General features: G+C 34.8%; 2 protein-coding genes across 13 annotated transcripts in view; one reads left to right on the top strand and one right to left on the bottom strand.

The window, feature by feature from the left end:
- The window catches only part of CadN (neural cadherin), a 409,301-nt gene that overhangs the window by 77,363 nt on the left and 306,171 nt on the right, over positions 1–25,767 (bottom strand). The window lies entirely within an intron of this gene.
- On the top strand, positions 20,741–25,724 carry LOC141426226 (uncharacterized). The gene is made up of 2 exons (XM_074085075.1): positions 20,741–20,914; positions 20,995–25,724. Exon 2 carries the CDS (start codon positions 21,086–21,088, stop codon positions 22,172–22,174), a length of 1,089 nt encoding a protein of 362 aa, XP_073941176.1. The 5' UTR covers positions 20,741–20,914; positions 20,995–21,085; the 3' UTR covers positions 22,175–25,724.

Genomic DNA, 25,767 nt, shown 5'->3' with positions numbered 1-25,767 from the left:
TTTAACCTTAGCATTAAGCGATTCACTGTGAGTAAAATACCAGGTTCTAATATTCTCTCAGTGTGTATAAAACAAAGCATCCTATCAGGGTGCAAATGTGCTAAGATCGAATCTTCAGGACACATTCACATAGCCGGAGTGGTGGCCGATAATGAAATTCTTTATCAAGAGGTGCAGAGAGTGGAGTGGCGGGACGTGCCTCCGCGTCGCCGCGCGCACCTAGAGCCGCCGCCTTCGGCTAGCCTCCTCGCATAAGCTTCTTCTAGCCAATGTAACACCCTTCTGATTTCGCGCCCCGCTGCCAAATTCACGAGATTCAGGACACCGATGCTCTGATCTTCTTAACAGATCTACCCAAACTACAATTCAAGATAAATAGGAAATGTTCTCAGCCACTGAAGCGAAAGAAAGCCAAATGTAAGATATCTTTTCAAATAGCGGCTCTGCTCGAGATGACATTCAATTGGAAAAATATCTTTCATTCTTTGCAGGAAAACTGAAATACTTTACGTTTTGTTGTTACTTTAATTAACCGGTAGCAGGTAAGTTAACATCAGGAGGTATCAGCAAATATACTATCGGAATGGGGTGCGCTATCAATCTCTTCTGCGGGTAGAGTATTCGGGAACCATTCATTTGCACATCGATTCCAGTTTCAATTACAGTAGGTATGAAGTGTGCATTTTTTGCGAGGCTCCCAAACGTTTCAACGTTTTGCTTTTTGCGTTAAACGGTCTGTGTCGTAATGGTCTCGGAAACAATAAAATATACGACTATTGTAGTGTTGCGATTTTGCTAAAAATTTAAAATTAAATATTCGACATTTACTGTGTATCGTATACTTTTATAACATGTTATACTTATAATACTTCAAGATACAGTCAAAACAAAATCAGGCACCATTGGTAGTAATATCACTTTAGCAATTTCCTTAATTTTATTGCTTTAATGTGCTACGATTCCCAAGTACGTAATTTTGCCACAGTATCTAATTATGACATTGCTAATAAATAACATAGCTTAAGGGATCTTGATACTTTTGGGAGAGCCATAAGACAGGCAGTATCTTACGCAATATATAATGCAAGGACAGAAATTTGTTTTTGAGGAACAAACTTTGTTTCATTTAATTGTCAAAGATTAAAAAAAATCTTTCGATTAGGAAACTGCTTTATTACCCCTACATAGAGGTATGTTGTATTAGCTAGGCTTCCCTCCTTTGAAAGAATAAAAAAGTAGCTAGCTCTCTGTTCCGTGAAAATTTCGAAATTTTTCTTCTTAGTCTACGTGTGCCAAAATTCAAGTCTCTAGCCCTGCGATCAACGATTCTCTAGCCCCAGTGGTGCTGTGCGTCGACTGTCAATTAGTCAATCAGTCACGTTACTCTCTTATAGCTAATAGATTATCTCAAAAACAGTAAAATTTTATGAACAACTTCGTTTTTTCACACTTTAAAAAAAGATTGACCCAATTAAGATCAAATCTATTTCTAAGGTGAAAAAAAAAAATGAAATCTTAAATTAGAAGATTTTATTTATTCGTTTGTAGCTAAGTAAATAAGCGTCAATAAGTTTCCTTTAAATCATGCGAGTCGAATTTCACCTATTAAATACATGCATAGGCTACAAAAAAGGTTGGGTTAAAAAACACTTATTTATGAAATAACCTGCATGACATGAAAATACCTTTTAATATACTCACTTAACATTAAAAAAATCCACAGTAATTTCCTCTCACTACGTAAACAAGCCTAATGTGTAGGTACAGAGGGGACAACTACTACGAAATTCCAAGTTCGTATCGTACCGTCCCTCTCACTCTCGTATTAAATAATATAAGCGCTAGCGGGACGGCAAGATACGAAGTTCCAATTTTGCACTTCGTAGTATATAATATAGGGCCAGGGCGCAGGGGCAGCGGTCCGTCCCGCGTGGCGCGGCCACAACTTCCGCAACGGGTCACGAAGTTTTAATGGCCGAGTGTAAAATTTCCTAATTGGATTGATTGACGAGGTGTGTCTCGCCAGTTTGTCACTGGCGATAAACTCTGCCTTCAAAGCGCTCCGGCTGGAACGGTTGCCGTTTCCTAGGTTGATGCTCAGCGAGTTTTTACGGTTTTTTTACAGTATCAGTTGGCAAAGAGCGAAAATATCGACAAAACTATCGCATAGTTATAAAGAGCAGCTATAGCTGGAATCAGAAATTTGTTGTAGAAAGATGATGGTATAGGTAAATATCTTTTACCTACATTTTTAAAGCTACAAGAACGCTCTTATTTCAAATCATCGCGCGCGTGTGTGTGTGTGTGTGTGTGTGTGTGTGTGTGTGTGTGTGTGTGTGTGTGTTATTACGCCGCTAAAACGAGTGGATGAATTTTGATGATATTTCGGAATAACACATAAGATGTAGGCTACTTTTTATCTCGATATTCCCACGGGATCGGAGTAAAACCTCAAAATCTCAACCGCTAATTTTCCCTACAAAAAGTTTTGCCAAGATGACCTCAACTGATAAGTAGATAGTGATTGATTACATTTTTTTCGTGAGAATGACAGTATCTTTTAAAGCTTTAAACATACACGCTGATAATAAATTTCTCCGAATATGAAACACTCAATAGCCCACATACAGTGTACATTTGCCAAGAAAACTACCCGGGAGATTTTTCACTAAAAGTGCATGATTTACATAATGCTCGATGCTTTGGATGTATGTACTGAGTACATCTCTAACCATCGAGAGTGTGTCACCAAGGACGGTTAAGTGTGTCACCTGGCAAATATAGGAGAAATATTGTGAGCTTATCTCATTTTTACTTTGTTAATATTAAATACGACATTATTTATACCTTTCGATTGTGCATAATTGTAAAAAAGACGTTCCAATATTCTACTATCTTCTTGACCATATTTTGATCACAAGAACTTAAAACTCTTTACTTTTACGTGCACAGAACCTATTTAGGCACATTTTGAAATAATAGTTTCATCTAAATCGGCTTCTATCACAGAACTAATCAAAAGAGGAACCCCTTATTCTTAGTTCTCTGATTTCTATCATTAGACTAACTTCACAAATCCTATAAACTCACAAAGGTGTTACAATAAAAACAATTGCCTTTATTGTGCATTGCATCGGTACTAACAGCAAAAGTCGTAGTTGAACGTCAGAAATCGTATGTTGATTTCCCGTAGGAGTTATGCGGTCTGAGTATGATTCCGGCGCTCCCCGATGTGTCACTGGACCGCTTTAGACGAGTTCCCTATTGGAATCTTCCGTCTAGATTGTCCCACACAAAGGTAAATCGGGAAACAAGACATGTTTACGGGGGTCGCCCACAGAAATAGTAACGACACACGGTGTAAATCACGGTAACAATATAGCATGCCTGTCACTTTGTATCATTGGGTCGGATCTTGTGGTATTGTCCCGATTGTACGCAACATATGGAGCTAGTTTAAACATCAACGATTTATTGAAGACAATGAATACAATAGGTAGGTACAGTCAGCAGCAGAAACGGATGAGCGGTTACGGTGTTCAAAAGGATCTACACACGACTATACCACCAAGGTAATAAGAGAGTGTTTAGATTTTGAGCACCACAACGGCCCACCTTCTGCTGCTGATGCTTCTAATCTTGAAACTAGTAATGAGAAGAATAAAGAGGTTTGAATTTCTTCTGAGACTTTTTAGCCTCGTTTTATATTAATGTGCACATATTTTTTGTGTACCTATTCATAGAATTTGTTAAATTACAGTTCTTCTTACTGATAGCGCTGTATTTCTAATCGCTTTGCATATAAATAAATACGGGTACTAGTAGGTTTGGAGCTATGAACACAAACTGTACTACGTAGAACCTAATTTTGTATTCAACCTTTTTAATGTGTTATTTTTGTGGCAACAAAAGATTCCTTTTTTTTATTAAGAAAAAAAAAACATAACGGAAGTCAGAACTTACACGCGTGTTAAATATAATATATTTATTCTTCTTAAGTTTCTCAATTTACACACAAACTTTAAACTTAATATATACCACAGAAGGAACAATAAACTATACATTTTGATACATGACAAAAACTCAATTTCCTGAATAGAAATACCTCACAAGGGGAAGGCAATCGAATAATATTGTGACGTGGGCAAAGGATATGACAAATGTTATAGAAATTTGGAGAAGGAACTCCGCGCAGAAGAGGTTTATAACGATGATAGTAGCGAACGATGTACGTCTTCGTATAAAACATAGGACTCAGAATTAAAACTGAGATTTATTTAATTTGTTACAACCGTACAGCACTTTAACAGCTATTTTAGATACTTTTAGTTTTCTATGGGTAATACTATTGAAATTACACAATTTACTAATATAAAGAAAGCTCTCTAAGCTCTCAAGTATCACGTACCACATTTGCGCAATTCTACGGATTTCAAGCAAACACATTTACGAAGTGTATATTGGTCTGCAGGAGTAAACAGCTTAGGTTCGTTTGGAAAAGTAAAATAAACAACGACAAGGCGGCGAGAAGAGGGCACTGTGCACTCAGCAAGCGTGGCTAGCCAGTCACAAATCGTGCCTCATTTATAGTACGAAGAAAGTAGAAGTGAAATTTGATTTGTGATTGGGAAGTGCAAATTGGCGAAAAATATTTTGCTGAAACGGCAGTACACCGGTAATATATTAGCGTCAAATCTCTCATAGCTATACCTTTGTAGAATACAATATCACGCCCAACTAAAGAATTAACCTATCACAAAAAATATATATTTAACGTTTTACTTGCAAGTATTTTCTAAAATAAAACAACAAATAGCAAATATCGGTCCAGCGTGTGTGGTGAACCCTCGCATTCAGTGGCCGGTTGTTTTACTGGTATCGTAAAGGAACTTGGTGATATAGGGAACGTTATGCAAGCTGTGCAAAACTGGACCCGCACAAAAACGCGACGCGAAAGCTTGCCGCGGACGGCTCCTTGACACGCTTTCCTAATGATGGCTGCCAAATACCAATTATTAGGACCCTCACGTGACATATTCCCAAACCGCAATGGTATTCCGTTAAATAGCGTGTGGTTATAATTGGTCTCTTGTCGAACAAATGTAATGAATAAGGTTCAGCTATTGCATACTAATAACTGTAATTTTTTACGTACGTATCCCTATTTCTAGGTACAGTTTCAACAATTTCGAGCATTGAAGAACTGATTGATTGATTTATCTTGGTGTCTTATATGTTTTTATTTAACGTTGGCTTATTGATCAATAATTGAAAGTCGAATTCGTTCTCTATCGCTGAACATTGTCATGATTATTATTATTTCTTTAATTTTATTTATAGTGTTTAAGGTTATTTTATGTGTAACAACTATTATTAGAAGACGACCTTATGTAATTATTTGCTGTTATAGCGGCCAAAGTCGTGTGTGTGTGCACTATGAAAAGTGTCTACCTGGTACAGTTCAATATAGAATTTAGACAGACGGACTAGGAAGATTTAGCAGTAGGGTCCCGATCCACACTCTGGGTACAGAATTCCAAAAGTGAAATAAATAAAAGAACCATTTTCTAATCCCCAAAAGAAAAAATCTTCAGAAAAATAATGGGTAAGCAAACGTATAACAAGTTGGAACATTATTATTATCACGTGAATTATACGTCACGCAACTGTGAAGAAAAGCATTATTAGATATGTTTCAGTGACAATACTGAATCCAGGCAGAAAACGAAGTATAAAAATATGATTAAGTAATATCAAGATAGATTCGCTAACTTGGTTATAATGAAGCTAGGAATATTTATATCATGCTCTAAAAAATAAATGATGAATACTTACGAGTACACTGGGAATCATGAAAATATTTTCAGTATTTAGTTTTAGGTGCTTTATAGGTGCTTTAATTTGAGAAAACTAGAGGTAATTTGTTACATAACACCTAATAGCACACTTCCATTCCAAACTAAAATAAAACTACTATGCCAAAATACAAGTAGGTACCTATATCACACACACACACACAAACATCACGCCTGTATTCTCAAATGGGGTAGGCAGAGCACATGAAACGTTACCACTTCGGAGCCACTTTTAGCAATTTTAGGTTTTAAGTTTGACAAAAACGGTACAATAGTGACCCGTTAATAGTATACCTATATCCTCAGTCGCCTTTTACGACATCCACGGAAGAAATGGAAAGGTGTAATTCTAACCCGACACCACACGGGTACCTTATCAATTGCAAGGTTAAATCATACATAGTTAAAATAAATTATAGAATCAAGTAGAATTTTAAAATTCAATATTCTGGACTAATATACAAAATATACATAACTTAACATAGTGTGAGCTGATATAAAGTTTTGTTCAATTACTGTCATCACAGAACCGGGCAACCGCTGCGACGAAGATCGCCAACGAATCTTGTTAAATAAAGCTCTAATTTGAAGTTTCGCTCTACATATATCACAAGTTTATCTGAAAGAAACATGCATCGAAACTAGCTAAAAACTGACATAAAAGCACAAAAGCGGTTTGAAATCGCTTCGTCTTTTTTTCAAGATGCCACAAAGAGACGACAAGATAGAAAACTTAACACCCCAGTTTTTTCTCGCAGGATAAAAAAGACGAATTGCTCGACAGGCAAACAAACAATGTGAAGAGATCTCGAGAAATTCGAGCTCAGCTTTGATACTATACATGTGCTCAAATGAAATTATTTACACAGGAGGATTTTGTTATTCTTCTTTTTTAAATTAACAATAATTAAATCAACATACCTATAGGATCTAAGTCTAAAGGTATCTGTAGGTACAAATTTTGCAAGAAAAAATAATATTTTCCGTCTTTTCACGATACGTTCATAACCCACCAATACCTAACTTGTGATTGTGCCCAATCCCTGCAAATAATCAAAGATACAAATAACTCTTATTTACTTCCTCGTACTCCACAAATCTTTGGCCGATTTAGGAAACAGATACGGTGGCTCAACTAACTCGCACGCACTTTGCAAACAAAACCTACTCGTTAGCAACAATTGTAGTGCGGTCGTTTCAATGGGACGCATTAGTATAAGTGGGTTCGGCTAGATGTGGATTGGCTGATTGTACTGGGACAGGAGCTGCGTCGATTACATTTTCGAGCACTCGGGATTGAGTTACCGCCTTATCTCAGCTCAGCTGGCGACGCCTCGCGGCCGCAGGTGTGCTAGCTGCAATCTGATGCAACGTTTTATTGCAATCTCAATATAACCTAAACGTTTACAATTTTATCAAAGTAGACGTAGACGCGTTAAGGGTCGAACAAACTACTCCAAGTGGAAAGTGAGGAATTTAGATCAGCGAGGCAGATGTTTTTACAGTAACCTTTTTACCCTTGTAAAATATACTATACACAAGGCTAATTATAAAACTTTTGGAGCAAGCCTATAAAATAAATAATTATTATAGGGCTCTTTCGTACCCTACTATAAAGACAAACAAGGCAAAACTTTACGGTTGGAAACACGCAAAATTAAACTTTTATAACTACGAAGATAAAAAATAAATGACATCTAATGTTCGGCTTAACTTTAATTCTCGTGTTTAATGTTTTTTTGACCACAAAAATACGTGATATACCATTAAAAAGGAAAAATCGAAATTATATAAGTAAGTAAGGACCTGGGTCTGGCCCCTTAATTCGATGCGGGTTAGTCACAGATGTGTAAATCAAACATAAATTTGAATCCGCTATTTGGGCTTGGGCATCGAATACTCCGTTTCCCAATATTCGTTCAATGGACCTTTCTCATTTACATACTTACAAATTTCTCTTTCAGTACAAAAAAAAAACCTTTCCTAACACTTTTCCGCGAAAAATGCTATAGTATTTAGATTTCTTTTCGTCAGAACCTCAGCTGTGTCAATACAAAGAAGAATAAATCATAGTAAATTCATGCAAAGGACTGCGTTTAAGAAAAAACGAGCCGTACTGAAAGACTGATTAAGTACAGTACAAGCGCACATTCGTACATAAGTAGTCCCCGCAGCATAAAATGTGTGATGTACCAAGACGCCGAAAAGTTCAGTTTCAAGTTACGTCATTCAGCAACTCCGTTAAATTAAATTCCTAATGATTTGAACTTCTACACGTAGCTAACCACGACCAAGATAATTTGCCAAAGTTTCTGCACAAAGGTAATATACAAAGGAAACCTCTGAACATTTTGCATTACAATTTTGAAGGTTACATTCGGTAAATTTTTTGTAAAGTTTAGACAGTTCCGCTTCATATTTTAGAGTTAATTTCCTGTTTGTAAAGTCACTCAAACCATTTCGTTTGACGCCGGGTACTTGTTTATCACTAATTTAAAGCCCTCTTTGTGTTTTTTTTTTAATATTTCGAGGTGTATTACAAAATAAGTAATGTGAGTTTCCGTCAGAGTGGAGGCGTAGATACGGATAATTTCCGCTATAAATCTTAAGTGTTTTTTTTCCTTATTAGGCATTGCCTTAAAGCAAAAGTTCGGTGGAATTTAGCGTTAATTAATTTTCTTGCGATGAGGTCACGAGTATGGGCGTAAGGTAATACCACGAATGGGCTTAATGACTCGATACTTTTGACGAACCCTAACAAAGATGCTAAACAATAACGGCATTACAGGAGTTATTTTTAGCCTAAACAAACCGAACATAATACGAGTATGGTGAACCGCAGTGGATAAATTGATTCAATACTACGAGAGTGTTCATTACGCGTTCGTTATTTAACCCCTATTGCACATGTATTAATTAACGTAAGTAATATATACGCACACAAAATAAGGATACACTATCCCAATATTCAATGTTGAATCGAACTTTAAATATGTATTTTTAAGCGCCGTAGCAACTAACTAGCTGAGATTTTTTATTAGGAACACGAAGAGGTTCTTCAGCTGTTTTTTGCAATCACAGATCAGGGTCACTGAATTTACCAAATGACGAGTCAGTTACGTAAATATCAGGTTTCTAGATTTTACTATTAAATATATTATTATGTTTTCAATATAAATTCTCCGTTTAACTGTTTGACGCAGCGGACAGGAAAAATGGTCAGCGGACCAAGAACCAAATGGACCATAAAACATTCGTAAATGACCCACCTTGTCACACTCCATGCGAATACAGATAAAACCGCGCTACGTCTTAAAAACGATACGGAGATTCGGCCAAATGCTACATAACAAATCTATCTCTGTAAAACAAACATTCACAGCTACGGATGTGAGCAGCAAGATATATAGCAAGGTATACTGCGAGTTGGTGTCACAAACTTTGTTCCTTATTTCACAAAGTTTGGATAGTAAGCAGCGGGTGTCGAGGCTGTATGTTAAGTATATAACGGACCAGGCCATTAATCATAATGCACACTCATTTAAGCTTAATAAAATCATATTTATAATTAAAATACAAACAAAATGCGATCATCATGCGATATTTTACCTAAATAAGTGCTGTTCGTTAAAACCCAGAAGATTTTCAAAGGGTCGACCATATCCCCGTGCTGGCGGCACCGGCGGTTTTTCACCACATGGCACACTAACTGTTATTAATTATGGATGTAACACCCACACTTTTACCACAGATCACCACACTCATATGTACGCATATGGATTATTTGCTAATCACATGGTTTATGTTGATTGGAACAATTATTCATGTAAAGGAAGGCGAGAGCAGGAGAGGCGCGCGCGACGCGGCCAGTTGTCGAGCGGGCCACAGCGAACTGGCGCGACGGCCCACCCCTACAGCCCTGCGTAGCTGCTACTGTTACAAACACGACGAACAATCCGAACCAAAAACATCTTTAACACCGAGTATACATTACAATCATGAAAGATAAACAAAGCTTTAACAGATAAAACGAAAAGCAACGCTCTGTTGTTTAGGGATTTCAAGTTACACACAGTCGTATCTTTACATAAGTAGCATAAATAAGAAACATTTTGACTTTATAACTTATACGTAACTTAAAAGGGACGTAGCTAAATATATTTTTTATGCCTGATGGTAAGCGATTACCGTCGCCGATGGACACCTGCAACACCAGAAGAGTCACAAGTGCGTTGCCGGCCTTTAAGTTAGGAGGGGTAGGTTTTAGGGAGGAGGGTTTTAAGGTAGGTAGTATCGAAAATTAATATATCCAAGTTGTCTAAATATCGAAAATAGGTTACGAAATCGCGGTTAACAAGGTTTCCTTTGTGCAAATATTTCGGCATGTACAAGACATAGCTCGAAATTGCAGATCTCAACTAACTATTTAAGCCGGGTATGTTTAACCAATTACATATTTATGAACTAGAATCTAGTTACTAGATGTTTAAAAGACGAATGAATTTACGGTACTGTTAAGATAAAATGTGCCTATATAACTAATGTATCATATCAGGATATATAGTGGAATTGTTTGGACTGTGCTGTGCGAGATCCAATTGGAGATATTAGCAATACAATGTCTACATAAAAAGAACAACAATGGTTTTTCGTACAACGATTTCAACTGGATATATTCCGGTAGTTTTACTGCTGTACCAAAGAAGTCTGGATGTGGTTTAAGGATGAGAATAATCTATAGTTTTAGAACACACTTTCCTCGTGGATGCTCCAAATTATCGGAAACAGAATATCACCGACGTCGAGATTGCTGATCGTAAATGAAGCCAGAAAACTTTTATGGCGAGAATATAAAGGTTCTAAAACCTGAAAATATATAAAACATTGAATTCCTCTAATGTCGTGAAACTTATTTTTACCAAATAATAAAGATATTTAAAATATATTTGTATTATTAAACCCATATTTCAGTATGCTCGCTATAAAAATAACAGCGTAAGTACAAAATTTATTACGCATTACAGGAAGATCCCTTCAAATATCAATTAGGGCACAAATTCGTGTACAAACAGCGATCCATTAAGATATCGACGCAACGAAATATGGACTCATTTTCAATGGTAACGGAGCAGGAGATTTAAAGCTATCAGTGTAATTAATTTGCACCTTTTCGAGGAGAGGCCGGCGATTAAGTTCGCGATCGGTCCGCTTAATGCATAGTAGTGTCGGGAATCTGACAAGATTGCTATTAGTCAATGAATGAGTTCCGTCTATTGCGACGTTCCATTAAAACGGCAAGCGATTGCCGCTGGCAGCAATAACGTATAACTATGACACTGAAACTGGCGACGATCTACTACGACATTGCGCTTGGCGCTCCCCATTCGCCGCGCCATAAAAAATCAACTATCTACCCAACTCTAACGGTCCTAATAAACTTCTTCTTTCTTCGTTCTTTGTTGCCAGAATCAGGCAAACTCTTCATTTTTGATAAATTTTAATTTACCAAAATAAAAAGCTACGCCGACACTATCCCTACTACGCCTGTCTGCATACAAAACGATTAATTAACAAAGTCAACAAAATTTCGTAAACGCAGAGAATACAAACAGCAAGCTCGGAGATGATTATAAACACAAGAAAACCGCTTGGTCCGAAATGAAATATTTCTGTTTCTCATTCTGCTTCGGATTCTGGCATGGCAGATAAAAGAACTGGATTTTTTTATTATTTTGAATAGTACCTACTGTTATTAATTGAATTGCTCTTTTTAGGGTCACAACTATACTATCGATAGTACCTACACCACGATCCACGATCCACGTCGATGTTTCCTAGATTGATATAGGAAACATTGTTGTGGCCAGGAATACTTGCCACATATTGATACTTACTATTACGCATGTATCATTTGTCTTTATCATTGAGGAGACTATTTCGTGGTTTGTCTCTACGTACTGGCACCCGAAATGCAGTCGTCATCAAAGAAAAAAAACTAAAAAACAAAATGTTACAACTCAGCAAAGTTCCGATAAATTTAAAGTTTCTTCAGAAGGGAGTGAAAATTAATGAGGGAGAGTAGAGAGTAGAGACCATTAACATTTGATTCGTTTAAGGCGACACTAATGCGAAGTTGTACACCTAAAAGATATTGCTTGAGGGATACATCCATTCTGAAGTTCGCGGAATGAGTTTTAACATATTTTTTTAATGTGACAGTTGTTTTTGCCTAATTTATAAGACAAAAGCCCGCACGATCCGTTCGTTTATTTATTAATAATTCAACACGCGATGTGTTAGCGCAATCAGGCAGTGCCAGTGAAGTTAACCACCATCGCAATAATTAAAACTCTGGTCGTTATTATAGTTCAGAGCCAGTAGCATAAGGCTGTGCGTGCATTTGGACAATGGTAGAGAAGTTTAGCGGCCATGCTGACTTTAATTTACCGTATCATGAGTCTATTTATATTAACACTATTATTAGACTTTAAAATTACGCAACAAATTTATTCATATTAATATTTAAAAGCGATATCGTGCGAATTCGCCTTTGAGGAATTCGTTAATCGATTTTAAAGTATCCTATGTGTTCATCCAGGTTCTAAACAGTCTGTCAAATTTTGTCCAAATCCGTCGATCCGATATGGCATGATTGAGTAACATATATCAAATATCTTGATGAATTTTCTCACTTACAATACAAGAAGGAGAAGTAATACCCACTCAACTGCATACCATAGCCAGACACATTACCTATTCCATTTTACGGACCGATCCATACGAGTGTCATCAATTGCGCATTGGGGACTTTCCTCACAAACTAAGTAGGTAGTTCAATATATTAACTATAATTGCTGTAATGGTGTGGGATGCAACGTGTGTCGACACTTTCGCGCAGTCCCACATTCAGACAACCCGCTCACAAGCCGGGGCTGCAGCTGACCAGGCCCAAGTTCTCAAGGGCCGCAAATACTCTTCTCTTTTAAAGGACTATGAGTTTGTGGCGCTCGCAGTGGAGACAATGGGTCCCTGGTCGGCTGACATGAGGGCCTTCATGGGGGCCTTGTTAGGAGACCCCAGAACTGGCGCTAAACTTCTCCCAGCGAATTTCTCTGACTGTACAGAGAGGTAATGCCGCCAGTGTGTTGGGGTCTATGCTGCAGGAGGGCCTCTTAGATGGTGTTTTCTTTTTATAGTTAGGTATTTATGTAGTTTTTATTTATTTAGTTGCCTATCATATTCTTGTATCTTGTGTTGTGAATAAATGATATACTAAGAGTATCTCCATATATTGTAATTAAAATTAATTCATAGATGCGTTCAAAGTCAACTTTCAATACGCCAAGTTTTCTTTTGCAGATTTTAACTTAACTCTCTCACATAAATTAATGGGTATGAATCCGTGTTACGACAAAGTTATGACGGTCAGTCGGTTGAACTATAAAGTACATTATCAAGGCTTTAAGATTTTATATTAAAAATGAACTGCTGCATTTTAATTTTATGAACTGATTTAAAAGTAACTACTTGAACAAGCTCCATGCTAAAGTAATTTCGAGAAAATGGAGGAAATCGAGATGGTTTTCTTCCGGGGCAGTGCTCGCGTGGTGCATTAGCAGCTACAAACTATCCTACAAGAAGGAAACAACAATAACAATGTTTAAGCAGAGAAGTTAGATTGTGACTAAAATTATGAACGCGGTGTTTCTTTTTTACACGTGATTCAAGTATTACATTTATGTTTTTGAAGCAACCGTTTCAATTATTATAAGGATTAACGTAAAAAAAAACACGGAACATTGGAGAGCAAATACGTATTATTTCAAAATGGTAATGGCAGTGCGAGTGGAAAATCCCGTATAGCAAACATCGCATATGAATATAAATAAATATGTAGATTATCATTATTTGTTACGTTACTATTGGCTCTGGCCACCTAGCGTCCGCAACTTTTTTGGCTCTGATGCTCTGACGTTTTGAAATTTCATCGCGACATTGTGACCAAAATCAAACCTATAACGTTTTAATTTATAATACAAAATTACTGTGATATCGTGATTTGGGTGGACAAAAGGTTGTGAATTCATTTTTGGTCATTAAAATTAAATGAGGTAAACAAGTAATTTTTTTTTTCAAAAAGTGTGTTTTATTTTCGTTATGTCAGGGTTTGTTTACTTCATGTTTAGTTGTACTTTTACTGTAAAACGAAAAGATAAAGCTATCTTATTGGTTTCTTTGAATAATAGTAAAATTATATAATTGTTCTTATATCGCTAGTAATAAATTAAATATCGTTTTCACTTTCAGATCAAAATGAGTATCATTTTGAAGACCGGTTTTGTGAGTATCACTCAATATAAAATTTCAACCACTAACCGTTTCATAAGGAAAATTGTTGCTGGACATGTCCGAGATGTAAGACGAATTAAGAACAAAACAGGGACAGTGTTCAATAATTCAAGCTCGCATCATGACACAAACATTTATTACTGAAATTAGGTAGTTAAAGTCTATACAAATTGCTTTGTTAATGACAGATTCATATGAGTATGACAGATGCCAGAGCCAGAACTATTTCTAGTTTTGGCCACTATGAGCGCTGCGATAGATTTCATTACCCCCACCTAGTACTTCGCACCCTCCCAATACCAGAAGGTCAATCGTCGCCAATATTATTCAATAACTTCAAAAGTATGAATTTTAAAACTATAAAAAACTTTATTTTGGGATACCTACTCGCAAGCCCGTTCATTTGATATGTGACATGATAGTTTCCATTTTTTTTTTTCTAATTTACACCAAAAAGTGGGGGCCATGTTTGAAATTTATGTTACATGTAGATCTTTGGGTCACCAACTTACATTTGTGTACGTACCAAATTTCAACTCGATAGATCCAGTAGTTTCAGAGCAAATTTTCTGTGATAGACAGACAGACGCACAAATCCTAAAAGGGTTTAGTTTTTCCCTTTTGAGGTACGGAACCCTAAAAAAAGTTATTAGGTATTTAGTTGCTACATCGAGAACTGAATGGCGAAGAGGAGGTTTTCATAGGATATCGCAATACCTAATTATATAGCAAATAATAGATAGCACTATGCGTTAATGGTTATACAAAGTCGTATCAGACTGGATCTTTTTATTAATTTTAATTCGCATATTACGAAGTCGAATCGAATCGAAATCAATATCATACAAAAGTAAATACTGCTGATACAAACATATTTGAGGAGAAAGAATTACTTGGGTTCAGAGGGGGTATAAGTGATATTATATTCTGCGCAACAGTCAGCAAAATGTACTAATGCTATGTTGAATGTTGATCCTCTTCTCCAGTTGCCCTTTCTACCCTACTTGATCTTATGTAAGTTAAGATTATGCTGCCAAATTTTTTTATAAGTGTGTCCATTCACAGACACCAAATTTTCACCAACTACTTCACAAAAATATATGTACTCAAGCAAAATAAGAAATCTATTCGATATATTTATGTTTATAAAACTCTTGCCTTCTTTGAATTTATTGATGGTTGTTACAAGTGTGTGTACAAGATGAGAGCCCCCTCTAACCAGCCATGTTGTGTAAATAAAGTCGCCGGTATTGACCCCTCTCGCCGGACTCCATTGTGTGCAGACGCGAGTTGGTAGTCTCATAAAATAAAAGTAGGTAAGTACTGCCGCGGCCTTCCCTGTATCATTGAGTACACAAGTACCTAAATATTTAGCTGTATTATTAGTCGAGATTGAAATAACTCGGGGATGATGAAAAGCTGAAATCTAAATAACAAATATTCTTGAAGAAGAAGAAAAAGCAATTTATCAAAAGTAACAGATGAAAACTTCAGCATTGCAATTACAACAACTTAATCAAGAACTTATTTATTTTTTTCAATTCAAAAATTGTTTCGGGCCAAACTAACGAAATACCGTATTTTTCTCTGGGATATTGTTCTAAGATTTATTTCTAAGATCGATTGGTGTAATCATTTGAAACAGTTCTATAGAAAAGTTGGAGAGTGACACGGATTTAGAGGTCCTTAGACTTCTCCATTCAGATGTGATTTACTGTTCCAAGTTTGCTTTGAACCTGCTACCTAGTCTAATACTACCTACTCTTCTTGTTCTGTAACTAAATTAAGAAATATTTTTAGCATAGCACTGTCAATTGTATGTGCTGTACGAATACGTAATAGATTTTACGATCTAACATAACCTAACTGTCCCAACGTGAGAAAAATTCTACAACATGTAACCGTCGCTAATGTGTTTATAAAAAAAAAAAAAACGAAATTCGTTGTAAGAATATTATCGATACTAAAACACGATATTGTCGTGATACGATGCTGTAAAAAGTATTTGAACTACATATGTATATAATGAAGAGGTTAAAACGAACGAGAAACAGGTTGTCCTGGACACGCATTAGCCTCGGGCTAACTCTTGACTTCCGGCGCGAGATAGGCAAGACAACTACCCACTTCTACACGAGAAACTGTAAGCGACTTTTGTTGATCACATTGGTTACCTACATCAGGTAATAGAAAAGAGAAGTTACAAGAAGAACAATCCGATGAGGTAAGAGAAGTACAATCCGATTTAGAATTAAATTAAATAGTTTCAACTTTATACTCTTATTTCTTTCCTTTCCGATGTGAATCGGATCGATTAGACGGAATCATTTATAATAATTGACATTTGGTAAAAATGGAGATAAAAATTGTTCCCCCTGCTAATGGTTTTACGTGTGAGCGAACATCTTAATCTATTAATAATTTACCCAGGAAAAACACTTAGGTAGGTAGTTCCCGGGATACAAATCACCTAATAATTGTCTACGTATTATATAAATTTATTGAATCAGGCGTTACTTTGCGGAGGTCCATATCAATGCCCATATAAAATATCAATATCCGCTTCCGACTTGTCGCGGGTGAGCAAAGAAATTCTTTTACTTCATACGTATTATATTACGTACATAAATAATTCTAACCTTATATTTTCAATGAACAGGAGTCGTTTCAAAACATAAGCAAGTCGTATAACCATTTATGGTTAATACCAGCTGGACACAGAAAAAAACACTAACCACTCACTAATCAGAAAAGTTGTATAGTGAATTTATTGAATAACAAATTAATTATAAGTAATATAAACCGGGTTTTCTGAAGCTTGCAAACACAGACGCGCAGCCTCCGCTATTCAAACACACCGGCTAAAAGGATACTCTGGTATTAAATTAAGTTTTAAAATTAACCTTTCACTTTTTTAAGTCTATTTAATCCTCCAGTGCTTAACGAAATCAAGAATCAGTTTAGGTACTTATAATATATTACGTGGAATTAAGGCTGAAGGATCGCCTAATCAAATTAGTAAGCTGAATGTACCTACTACGTAATTGGTACCTATTTTAATTACATGACCAAAATACAATACCTATGAAGTTTCTATAACAATAATATAAAATAGAGCCTATATTACGTCAAAAAATATTCTTAATACTCCTTTTACCTAAACCCTGATATATTGTGAATTACAACTAAAATTTTATAATCTTTCACAAGAAATGAAACCAAACCAGTTGTAATTAACTCAGCAATAACAAATGACCACCATTTTATTTCAAAGCTACCACATCAAATGATTATATTTATAACTGCATAACGTAACATTTACGAACTTGTTATACTAGAAAGTTTTTAAGTCTGTAGTGTGGCCGGACCGTATGTGGCAAGTCTAGAATAACATGCTACGTGAAGCTCCTGTTCATAGTCAAAACGCATCTCTATCATGAAATTAAGATCCTTACACAAAGCGTATTAATTTGCTTACTTACTAAGATAGGTCGAAGATTTAATAAATTTGGTCTTTGCTCACTAAATTAATATTGAGCACTCGTTACATTTTTAGTGTCATTTTTTGGTAAGAAAGCATAGGGTCTTAAATTATGTCTAGTGGTCATTCCATTTGTTCATCAAAAATAGCCCACTTTGTAGTTCATAATTGCTTTGAGTATTTATGCAATGACGCGTCGAAAGCAAATTCCAATATGTATTCGGTTTATGTCGAGTCCAAGCATTTGTGAGTTCACACTAAGTGTCACACAATGCCTAGCTCGTCGGGCGTCTATGAATTTAAGGTTAGATAGAGAAGTGAGCCTGTTTATGCTAGTTGGTTGGTGTGCAGCTACGAACTTACTGAAAATCTTGTTGGATCTATTTTAACTGGCAACTATAACAAGGATTTTGTATAGTTGGCCAACTATTCCAGTAAATAATGCTTTTAAATGATAATACTCGATGATTTTTAATTAATAGTCAGGTATAATTTTTTCAAATTCAGTACCTAATTGATATGCACGTTATTTTACACCCAAAACTAATGAGTTTCAAGGTAAAGCAGTTCGGAATAGTTTTGGATTTGGTAAGCCATTAATAGCTGTTATATAGTATAATATAACACAATACTTTTCACTCAGCTAATCTGAACAGAACCCGTCTCAACCAAATATTCCATACTAAGATTGATATATGACGATTGAGCTAAATATGCATGGGTTATTCGAGTACGCCTATCACACCACCCCCGACATATCGAAGCGCAAGATAATGCCAATGTATGATTAATGGTAACAGTGAAGTTTTAGTCACGGATCCGGCCCAAAAAGAAGGATAAGTTATCGAGCGGAAATGTAGGCCTACTACATACAAAGTGCCACGGCACGAAATGCGGGTAGGAAGGGCCGCCTGTTTATCTGCGAAGATTCACTGTGTACATTTAGATCTTCTCTTTGTTCGAACGGAACTTATAAATAATTTATTTAAACCTATTTGCACATTTATGCCAAAAAGCAACACGATTACCATATTTAAAAGATGCTTAACAAAATTTTCCTACGTTAAATTTTAATGAGTATATTCGTCTTGGAACTGATTGCTACAGAAACGAAACAAGTTTTCCTTAAGTGACCTATAAACGAAGTCTTACATAAACTGATCAATTGCATCGCTTGTATTGAAGTTGCAATCGGCCAATAATTGGCTACGGTGAAAGTTCTAATGAGGTTCCACTTACTTCATTGAAAAGTAGTACAAGATCGATAGGTAAGTGGGGTAAGAGTTTGCACAAAGTTAGATACAGAGGACACACGGCTCATTTAACTTCCACCATCCACATTTGCTTACGTCTCGATTTAGAAGGTCGTCACGGATCGTAATGACACTTGTTTGTTTTATCGCCGACCCTTTAGATCGTACTCAACCTACTTCCGTCCGAGAAAGGTTAAAAGAACGGACTCAGGAAAAGCTTAAGAAAAAAAAAACACGTTATTAAAGCGCTACTTTACCTTAGGAAGCTTTGAGCAATACACAATGGACGGTCTAACTCTACCCTATACCTAGAGGAGACTGTATTACAAGTAGACAGGTTTTTGTACTTAAATTAACCAAATGAGAATAGATCTTAGACGATAAAAAAGGTAAGTGATAGGAATATATGTATTATGTATATTATAACAAAACGATACTTCCTTTTAGCACGAAAAATAATTATATGTGAACTATCTGGAAAAAGTAAGATGCCAATAATTAGGTATGGTAACGTTGCTCGGGCAATGATGTACATAGGTAGATAGAGAATCGCAACAGATTTATGATAGCAATGCGTAAATTGTTATCGGGTCTGGTCATTCTTCTTGAAAATAAATTTAATTTTATTGTATATCGGGGAACCTTTTCCGATTGGTCCCGCATACGAATAAGGCAATAAACGTTGATCAGGATAACAAAAACAATCGCCTCAAACCCATTTGATCAACAATACAGCTATTAGTAGTAACTCTTACTTCGTCCATCTCGGTCACACTGATTGAAATATCACGAATCTAAATGTTACGGAGAGTAATTAAGAAACATACCATTTATTTAAAAAGATCTCAAGGAAACCAAAGAGTACATTACTGTAATACAATAAACCTGAATGCAAGTTTCATATAGCTTTCAGCATGTCCAAAGTCTCTTTTGGACAGCACAATACATACATTATCCGCGGTTTCTAGTCCTCTGCGGATTCGTCAAAACCCTATTGAAAGCCGTACAATGAGTCCGCTGCAGTTCTATGTTATTTTCTTGCCGTGTTCGGGGGCCAGGGCACTTGAATTAAAGATTTGTATATTATCCCCGCCTCGCTCGCGCACAATGGGCACACAACGCACCAGTGTAATTCAGTGAGCGGCCCACCGACCGCATTGTATTATTATACCCACTCGTATTCCTCGTCAACCGCAAGACGATCTAATTTAAAGGTGAGTTGCGGGACTTTTGTCGGAAAATCAAGTTGGCCGAGTCAACGTCAGGCGGCACTCGTAATTAAAATTCGTCCTAATAGGTACCTTTCAGTCTCAGAGTACGAGCAACGAGTGAAAAAGAAAAGTCAAGAGTGAAACCTTAAAATCCAATAACTTTTGAAACAATTCAGTGAAACGTGCAGACGAAAATATCAAATTAATAAGAAAAAGAAAAGGGAATGTTTAAATCAATAATATATTTTTATTGATTTGCTATCGTACACTAATTGGTACCTGCAAATATACATGTAACACCAAACTAATATTTTATGAGCATTATATGTTCACAAACACTCCCTAGAAAAGTAGGTATGTGCTAGTGGATGAAGTCGGACGCAATTTAATTTAATTACGCCACGTAAAATTATTTCATGGAATAATACAATCACTGATAAGTAAGTGAGTACATAAATCAATGTCCCAAGTATTCTCGGATTGGATGAACTAACAACATAAAAATATCTTCCATTAACCATAAGAAAATAAAGAAGTTATTAAGTTCGTTAACTTTTTTATATTTGTAAAGAAACTTATTTCTTTAGTTTATGGTGCGCTCTATGACGGTTAATACGGTAAAGCAGATTGTTTTTGGATTTGGAGTGACAGAAGGAGAATTCATCGTGATTACACATAATGTTTAAATATTACAATAAGTAACTAAATATAAAAGGAATTGTTAAACTTAATAATAGACTTTAAATGTCGTTTCTTTATTTTCAGGTAAGATAATGATTTAAGTTAGTGTTTTTCATGTTTTATGTGTATGTAAGAACCTACTACAATAAAATCTTTATTTTCAGAGCAACACATATTGTTTATTTATCATTTACAATTCCTGAAAAGTGACGAAAGTGTCTTATAAAACGACATTTGTAGTTATAATCAAGAAAAATGGAAAAGCTACGATTTAAATTTATGGTACTGGGGTCCACGGATGGAAAAACTAATTTGATATGCATAACCTCTATTGAGACACCGGACGGATGTATTTTTGAGATCCCAGATGAATTAAAACCCGTAAGTAAGCACACGGCCATATTATCTACAGATATATTTACAAAAATAAAAAACTCGCTTAAAAAAAGGCATCAATCACGTGCAGTATGGATACCTCTAAATACGGAATTGAGAAAAATATATCTAGACGAAGGCGAGAACGTACAGTTTGGCGAACAATATTTAAACGAGATTACAGGTGATACAACACCTTCACAGAATAATGCTAGCAATAATGCACCAGAGAAAAAGAGTATTGGCAAAACTGCTGAACGGTTTTTGATCGAAAAATTTTCAAATAAAACATCAAATGCTGACCAATGGATTAGCGAGTTTGAGAGCGAATGTGATAGATTCGAAATTATACAGGATGTAGAAAAAATTGAGATTTTAAAACATCTACTAGAAAAACAGTGCCTAGATTGGTATAGTAGTATGTTAATAAAGTTGACAGTGAATTCCGAATGGGCAGTATGGAAAGAAAATTTTTGCGAAACATACGGAAATAAAGGTTGGTCTCAAGTTAAATATGCATTTTCATTTAGATTTCAAGCTGGATCGTTATTGGAATATGCGACAAAAAAAGAAAGACTGCTATTAGAGGTTAACAAGCAAATTGACACCCAAACAATGATAAATCTCATTGTAATGGGATTGCCAGATTATATAATGGATAAAATTGATAAAGAAACAGTGAAGTCAACTGCAAGCCTTTACAATGAAATTGGAAAACATGAATATGTAGTAAATAGAAAGTATTTCAGCAAGAATAAAAGAACTGCCTATGATTATAAAGTAAAGTCTGATAAAATAAAACCATGTACGATTTGTGAAAATTTAAATAAAGGCGTTAGGTTCCATCCCGAAGACAAGTGTTGGTTCAAACAGACAGAAGAATATAACCATAAGAGAATAAATAGTAAAGCCGTAAATAATTCAGTGATTGATGTCGAACTCAATAATAACGATAAAAAAAACGAATAATAACACCATTAATTAAAGTCAAACTATTATTAAATGGAAAACTAGAAATATTTGGTATATATGATTCGGGCTCTAACGTTTCTATAATTAATTCAAAATTATTAAGACTGAAGGAAGAAGGATACGGAGATTCAAAAAATGATAACTTAATCACAATTAATGGTGTTAAAAAGACAAAAGGTTTGACAACTATTACAATAAAAATGTTTGATATCGAAGAAAAAGCTGATGTTTATATAATTGACGGAGAAGAATTCAAGTACGATTTTCTGATTGGACTGGATATTATAAAACAGTTTAAACTGGTTCAAGACGAAAATTTGGAAATCATTCAAAAAAGAGAAGAAATAAAAAAAGAAAACACAAAAGATCTTACTGTACAAGAAAATGATAAAAACAACACTTCTAAGGAAGTGGAAAGTGAAGCAAACACATGTTCAATTAATTTTAATGAACATATAAAAGAAGAAGATTTCAAGATAACTATGAGTAATTTAAATACTGAACAAAAGTTAGAAATCTACAATCTGATTGATAATTACAAATCAATATTTGCAAAGGACAAATATGACATTGGCACTGTCAGAGAATATGAAGCACGTATTGATCTACTTATGGACAAGTACTGCAGTAAAAGGCCATATAGATGTTCAGTTGAAGACAAAAAGGAAATTGAAGAACAAATAGCAAAGTTACTTGATAAAAAACTTATAGAAGAATCTTATAGTCCTTTTGCGGCACCGGTAACTTTAGCTTTCAAAAAAGAGGACAACAGAAAATCAAGATTATGTATAGATTTTAGAGATCTAAATAAAATAGTGGTACCTCAAGCACAACCATTTCCATTGATTGAAGACCTGGTGATTAAGACAAGAAATTCAACATATTTCACAACATTGGACATTAATTCAGCCTTCTGGTCAATCCCACTAAGAATTGAAGATAAGAAGAAAACTGCCTTTGTAACGCAGGAAGGACATTATCAATGGACGTGTTTACCTTTTGGTTTGAAGACATCACCAGCAATCTTCCAAAGGATACTAAGTAACATTTTAAGAAAGCATAAACTTACCAATTTCGCAGTTAACTACATCGATGATATTTTGATATATTCAAAGACTTTTTCAGAACATATTAACCATTTAACACAATTATTAGAAGCTATAAAAATTGAGGGTTTTCGATTAAAATTCACGAAATGTACATTTGCTTCTGATACAGTAAAATATCTCGGTCATATAATACATAATAACACAGTACGACCAGTAAGAGATAATTTAGTCTCGATAAAAGATTTCCCAATACCAAAAAATCAAAAAAATGTTAGACAGTTTCTCGGAAAAATTAACTTTTATCATGAGTATATACCAAAAAGTTCGGTAATATTAGAACCCCTACATCAACTACTTAGGAAAAATCAGAAATTTGTTTGGTCTGCCGATTGTCAAAACTCATTTGAAAAGATAAAAAACCTATTGTGCTCACAGCCAATCTTAGAGATATTCGATCAAAATTTGCCGATAATAATTCACACCGATGCATGTTTAGAAGGTATTGGGGCAGTGTTAAAGCAAACACAAACAAATGGGAAAAATAAGCCAGTGGCATACTTCTCAAAAAAACTAAATCAAGCACAAAAGAAAAAAAAGGCAATTTATTTAGAATGTTTGGCTATTAAAGAAGCCATAAAATACTGGCAATACTGGCTAATAGGTAAGTCGTTTACAGTGTATTCTGATCATAAACCATTGGAAAATTTAAATATTAAATCTAGAACAGATGATGAATTAGGAGACTTAACATATTACTTATCACAATATGACTTTGAAATTAAATACGCTCCGGGGAAAGAAAATATAGAAGCGGATTGTTTAAGTAGGAATCCAGTATTGGATGCAAGTGAGGATACAGATGAACAATTAAAAATTGTAAATATGATAACATTAAATGATATTGTAACAGACCAACAAAACAATGAAAAAATACAAAATAATAAGTCAAAATTAATAACAAAAAAAAATGTTTATTATAAAAAAGTTCGAAAACGTGAAAAAATAATTTTATCGGAAGATTTTAGCAAAAAACTTATTAAAGAAGTACATGAAAATATGTGTCACTTAGGCGTAAGACAAATGCAAAATAAAATCAGTACGTTATATACAGCAAAAAATTTAACTATGAATATTAAATCGCATTGTAAAAGTTGCGAGACATGTATAAAAAATAAAACGAGAGGACAGGATAAATTTGGTCTAATGTCACATTTAGGTCCTGCCACAAAACCCTTTCAAATAGTCTCAATAGACACAATTGGAGGTTTTGGAGGGTCCAGATCAACAAAAAGATATTTACACCTTTTAGTGGACCACTTTACACGTTATGCCTATATTGTTACCTCAAAGACACAAAGTGCTAATGATTTTGTCAAACTAATCAATAACGTAACAGATTGTGATACAATTGAAATACTTCTTACCGACCAATATCCGGGAATTAACTCAAAAGAATTCAAAAGATTTTTAAATGAAAAGTCAATACAAATGATATTCACCGCAGTAAATGCCCCTTTTTCCAACGGCTTAAATGAAAGACTTAATCAGACGCTTGTGAACAAAATCAGATGTAAAATAAACGAAAAAAGTAAAAAAATAGCATGGACAACCATTGCTCATAACTGTGTAGATAAATATAATAAAACGGAACACACTGTCACTGGTTTTGCACCAAAATACCTGTTGGATGGTACAGATGTTTCCTTATTACCAAATGAATTAAAACAAAATAAAACAGAAAATGAATGGGTTCGAGATAGGACAATAGCATTGGAAAATACAATAAAATCACATAACTATAATAAAAAAATATTTGATAAAAACAGAACTTCATTTAACTTCAAAACAGGAGATATGGTATATGTAGAGAATGGAAACAAACTAAATAGAAACAAATTAGATGAGCTGAAGATTGGACCGTATAAAATTATGGAAAAAATATCAAATTCAATATATAGAATTAATACAGGGCATAAAAAGTCAGAGTCGAATCTCTTTCATATCACAAAATTAATACCTATACCTGTATAAAAATAAATAAGACAAGATAGTAATAATTTGCTTAATATAAACTTATTTATATCTATAATTTCATACTTTACTATAAGTTAGGTGCAGATTAATGAAAATTTTTTTTTGAAAATTTTCTTCTTTGAGGAGGGAGATGTAAAGAAACTTATTTCTTTAGTTTATGGTGCGCTCTATGACGGTTAATACGGTAAAGCAGATTGTTTTTGGATTTGGAGTGACAGAAGGAGAATTCATCGTGATTACACATAATGTTTAAATATTACAATAAGTAACTAAATATAAAAGGAATTGTTAAACTTAATAATAGACTTTAAATGTCGTTTCTTTATTTTCAGGTAAGATAATGATTTAAGTTAGTGTTTTTCATGTTTTATGTGTATGTAAGAACCTACTACAATAAAATCTTTATTTTCAGAGCAACACATATTGTTTATTTATCATTTACAATTCCTGAAAAGTGACGAAAGTGTCTTATATATTTATGATCTGTTTCGTTATTAAAAAAAGCAT

This window comes from Choristoneura fumiferana, chromosome 3 (assembly GCF_025370935.1).
Source record: "Choristoneura fumiferana chromosome 3, NRCan_CFum_1, whole genome shotgun sequence".
NCBI classification, from domain to species: Eukaryota; Metazoa; Arthropoda; class Insecta; order Lepidoptera; family Tortricidae; genus Choristoneura; species Choristoneura fumiferana.
Note: the sequence above shows the minus strand (reverse complement) of the source record. Positions and strands in the feature narration are given on the sequence as shown.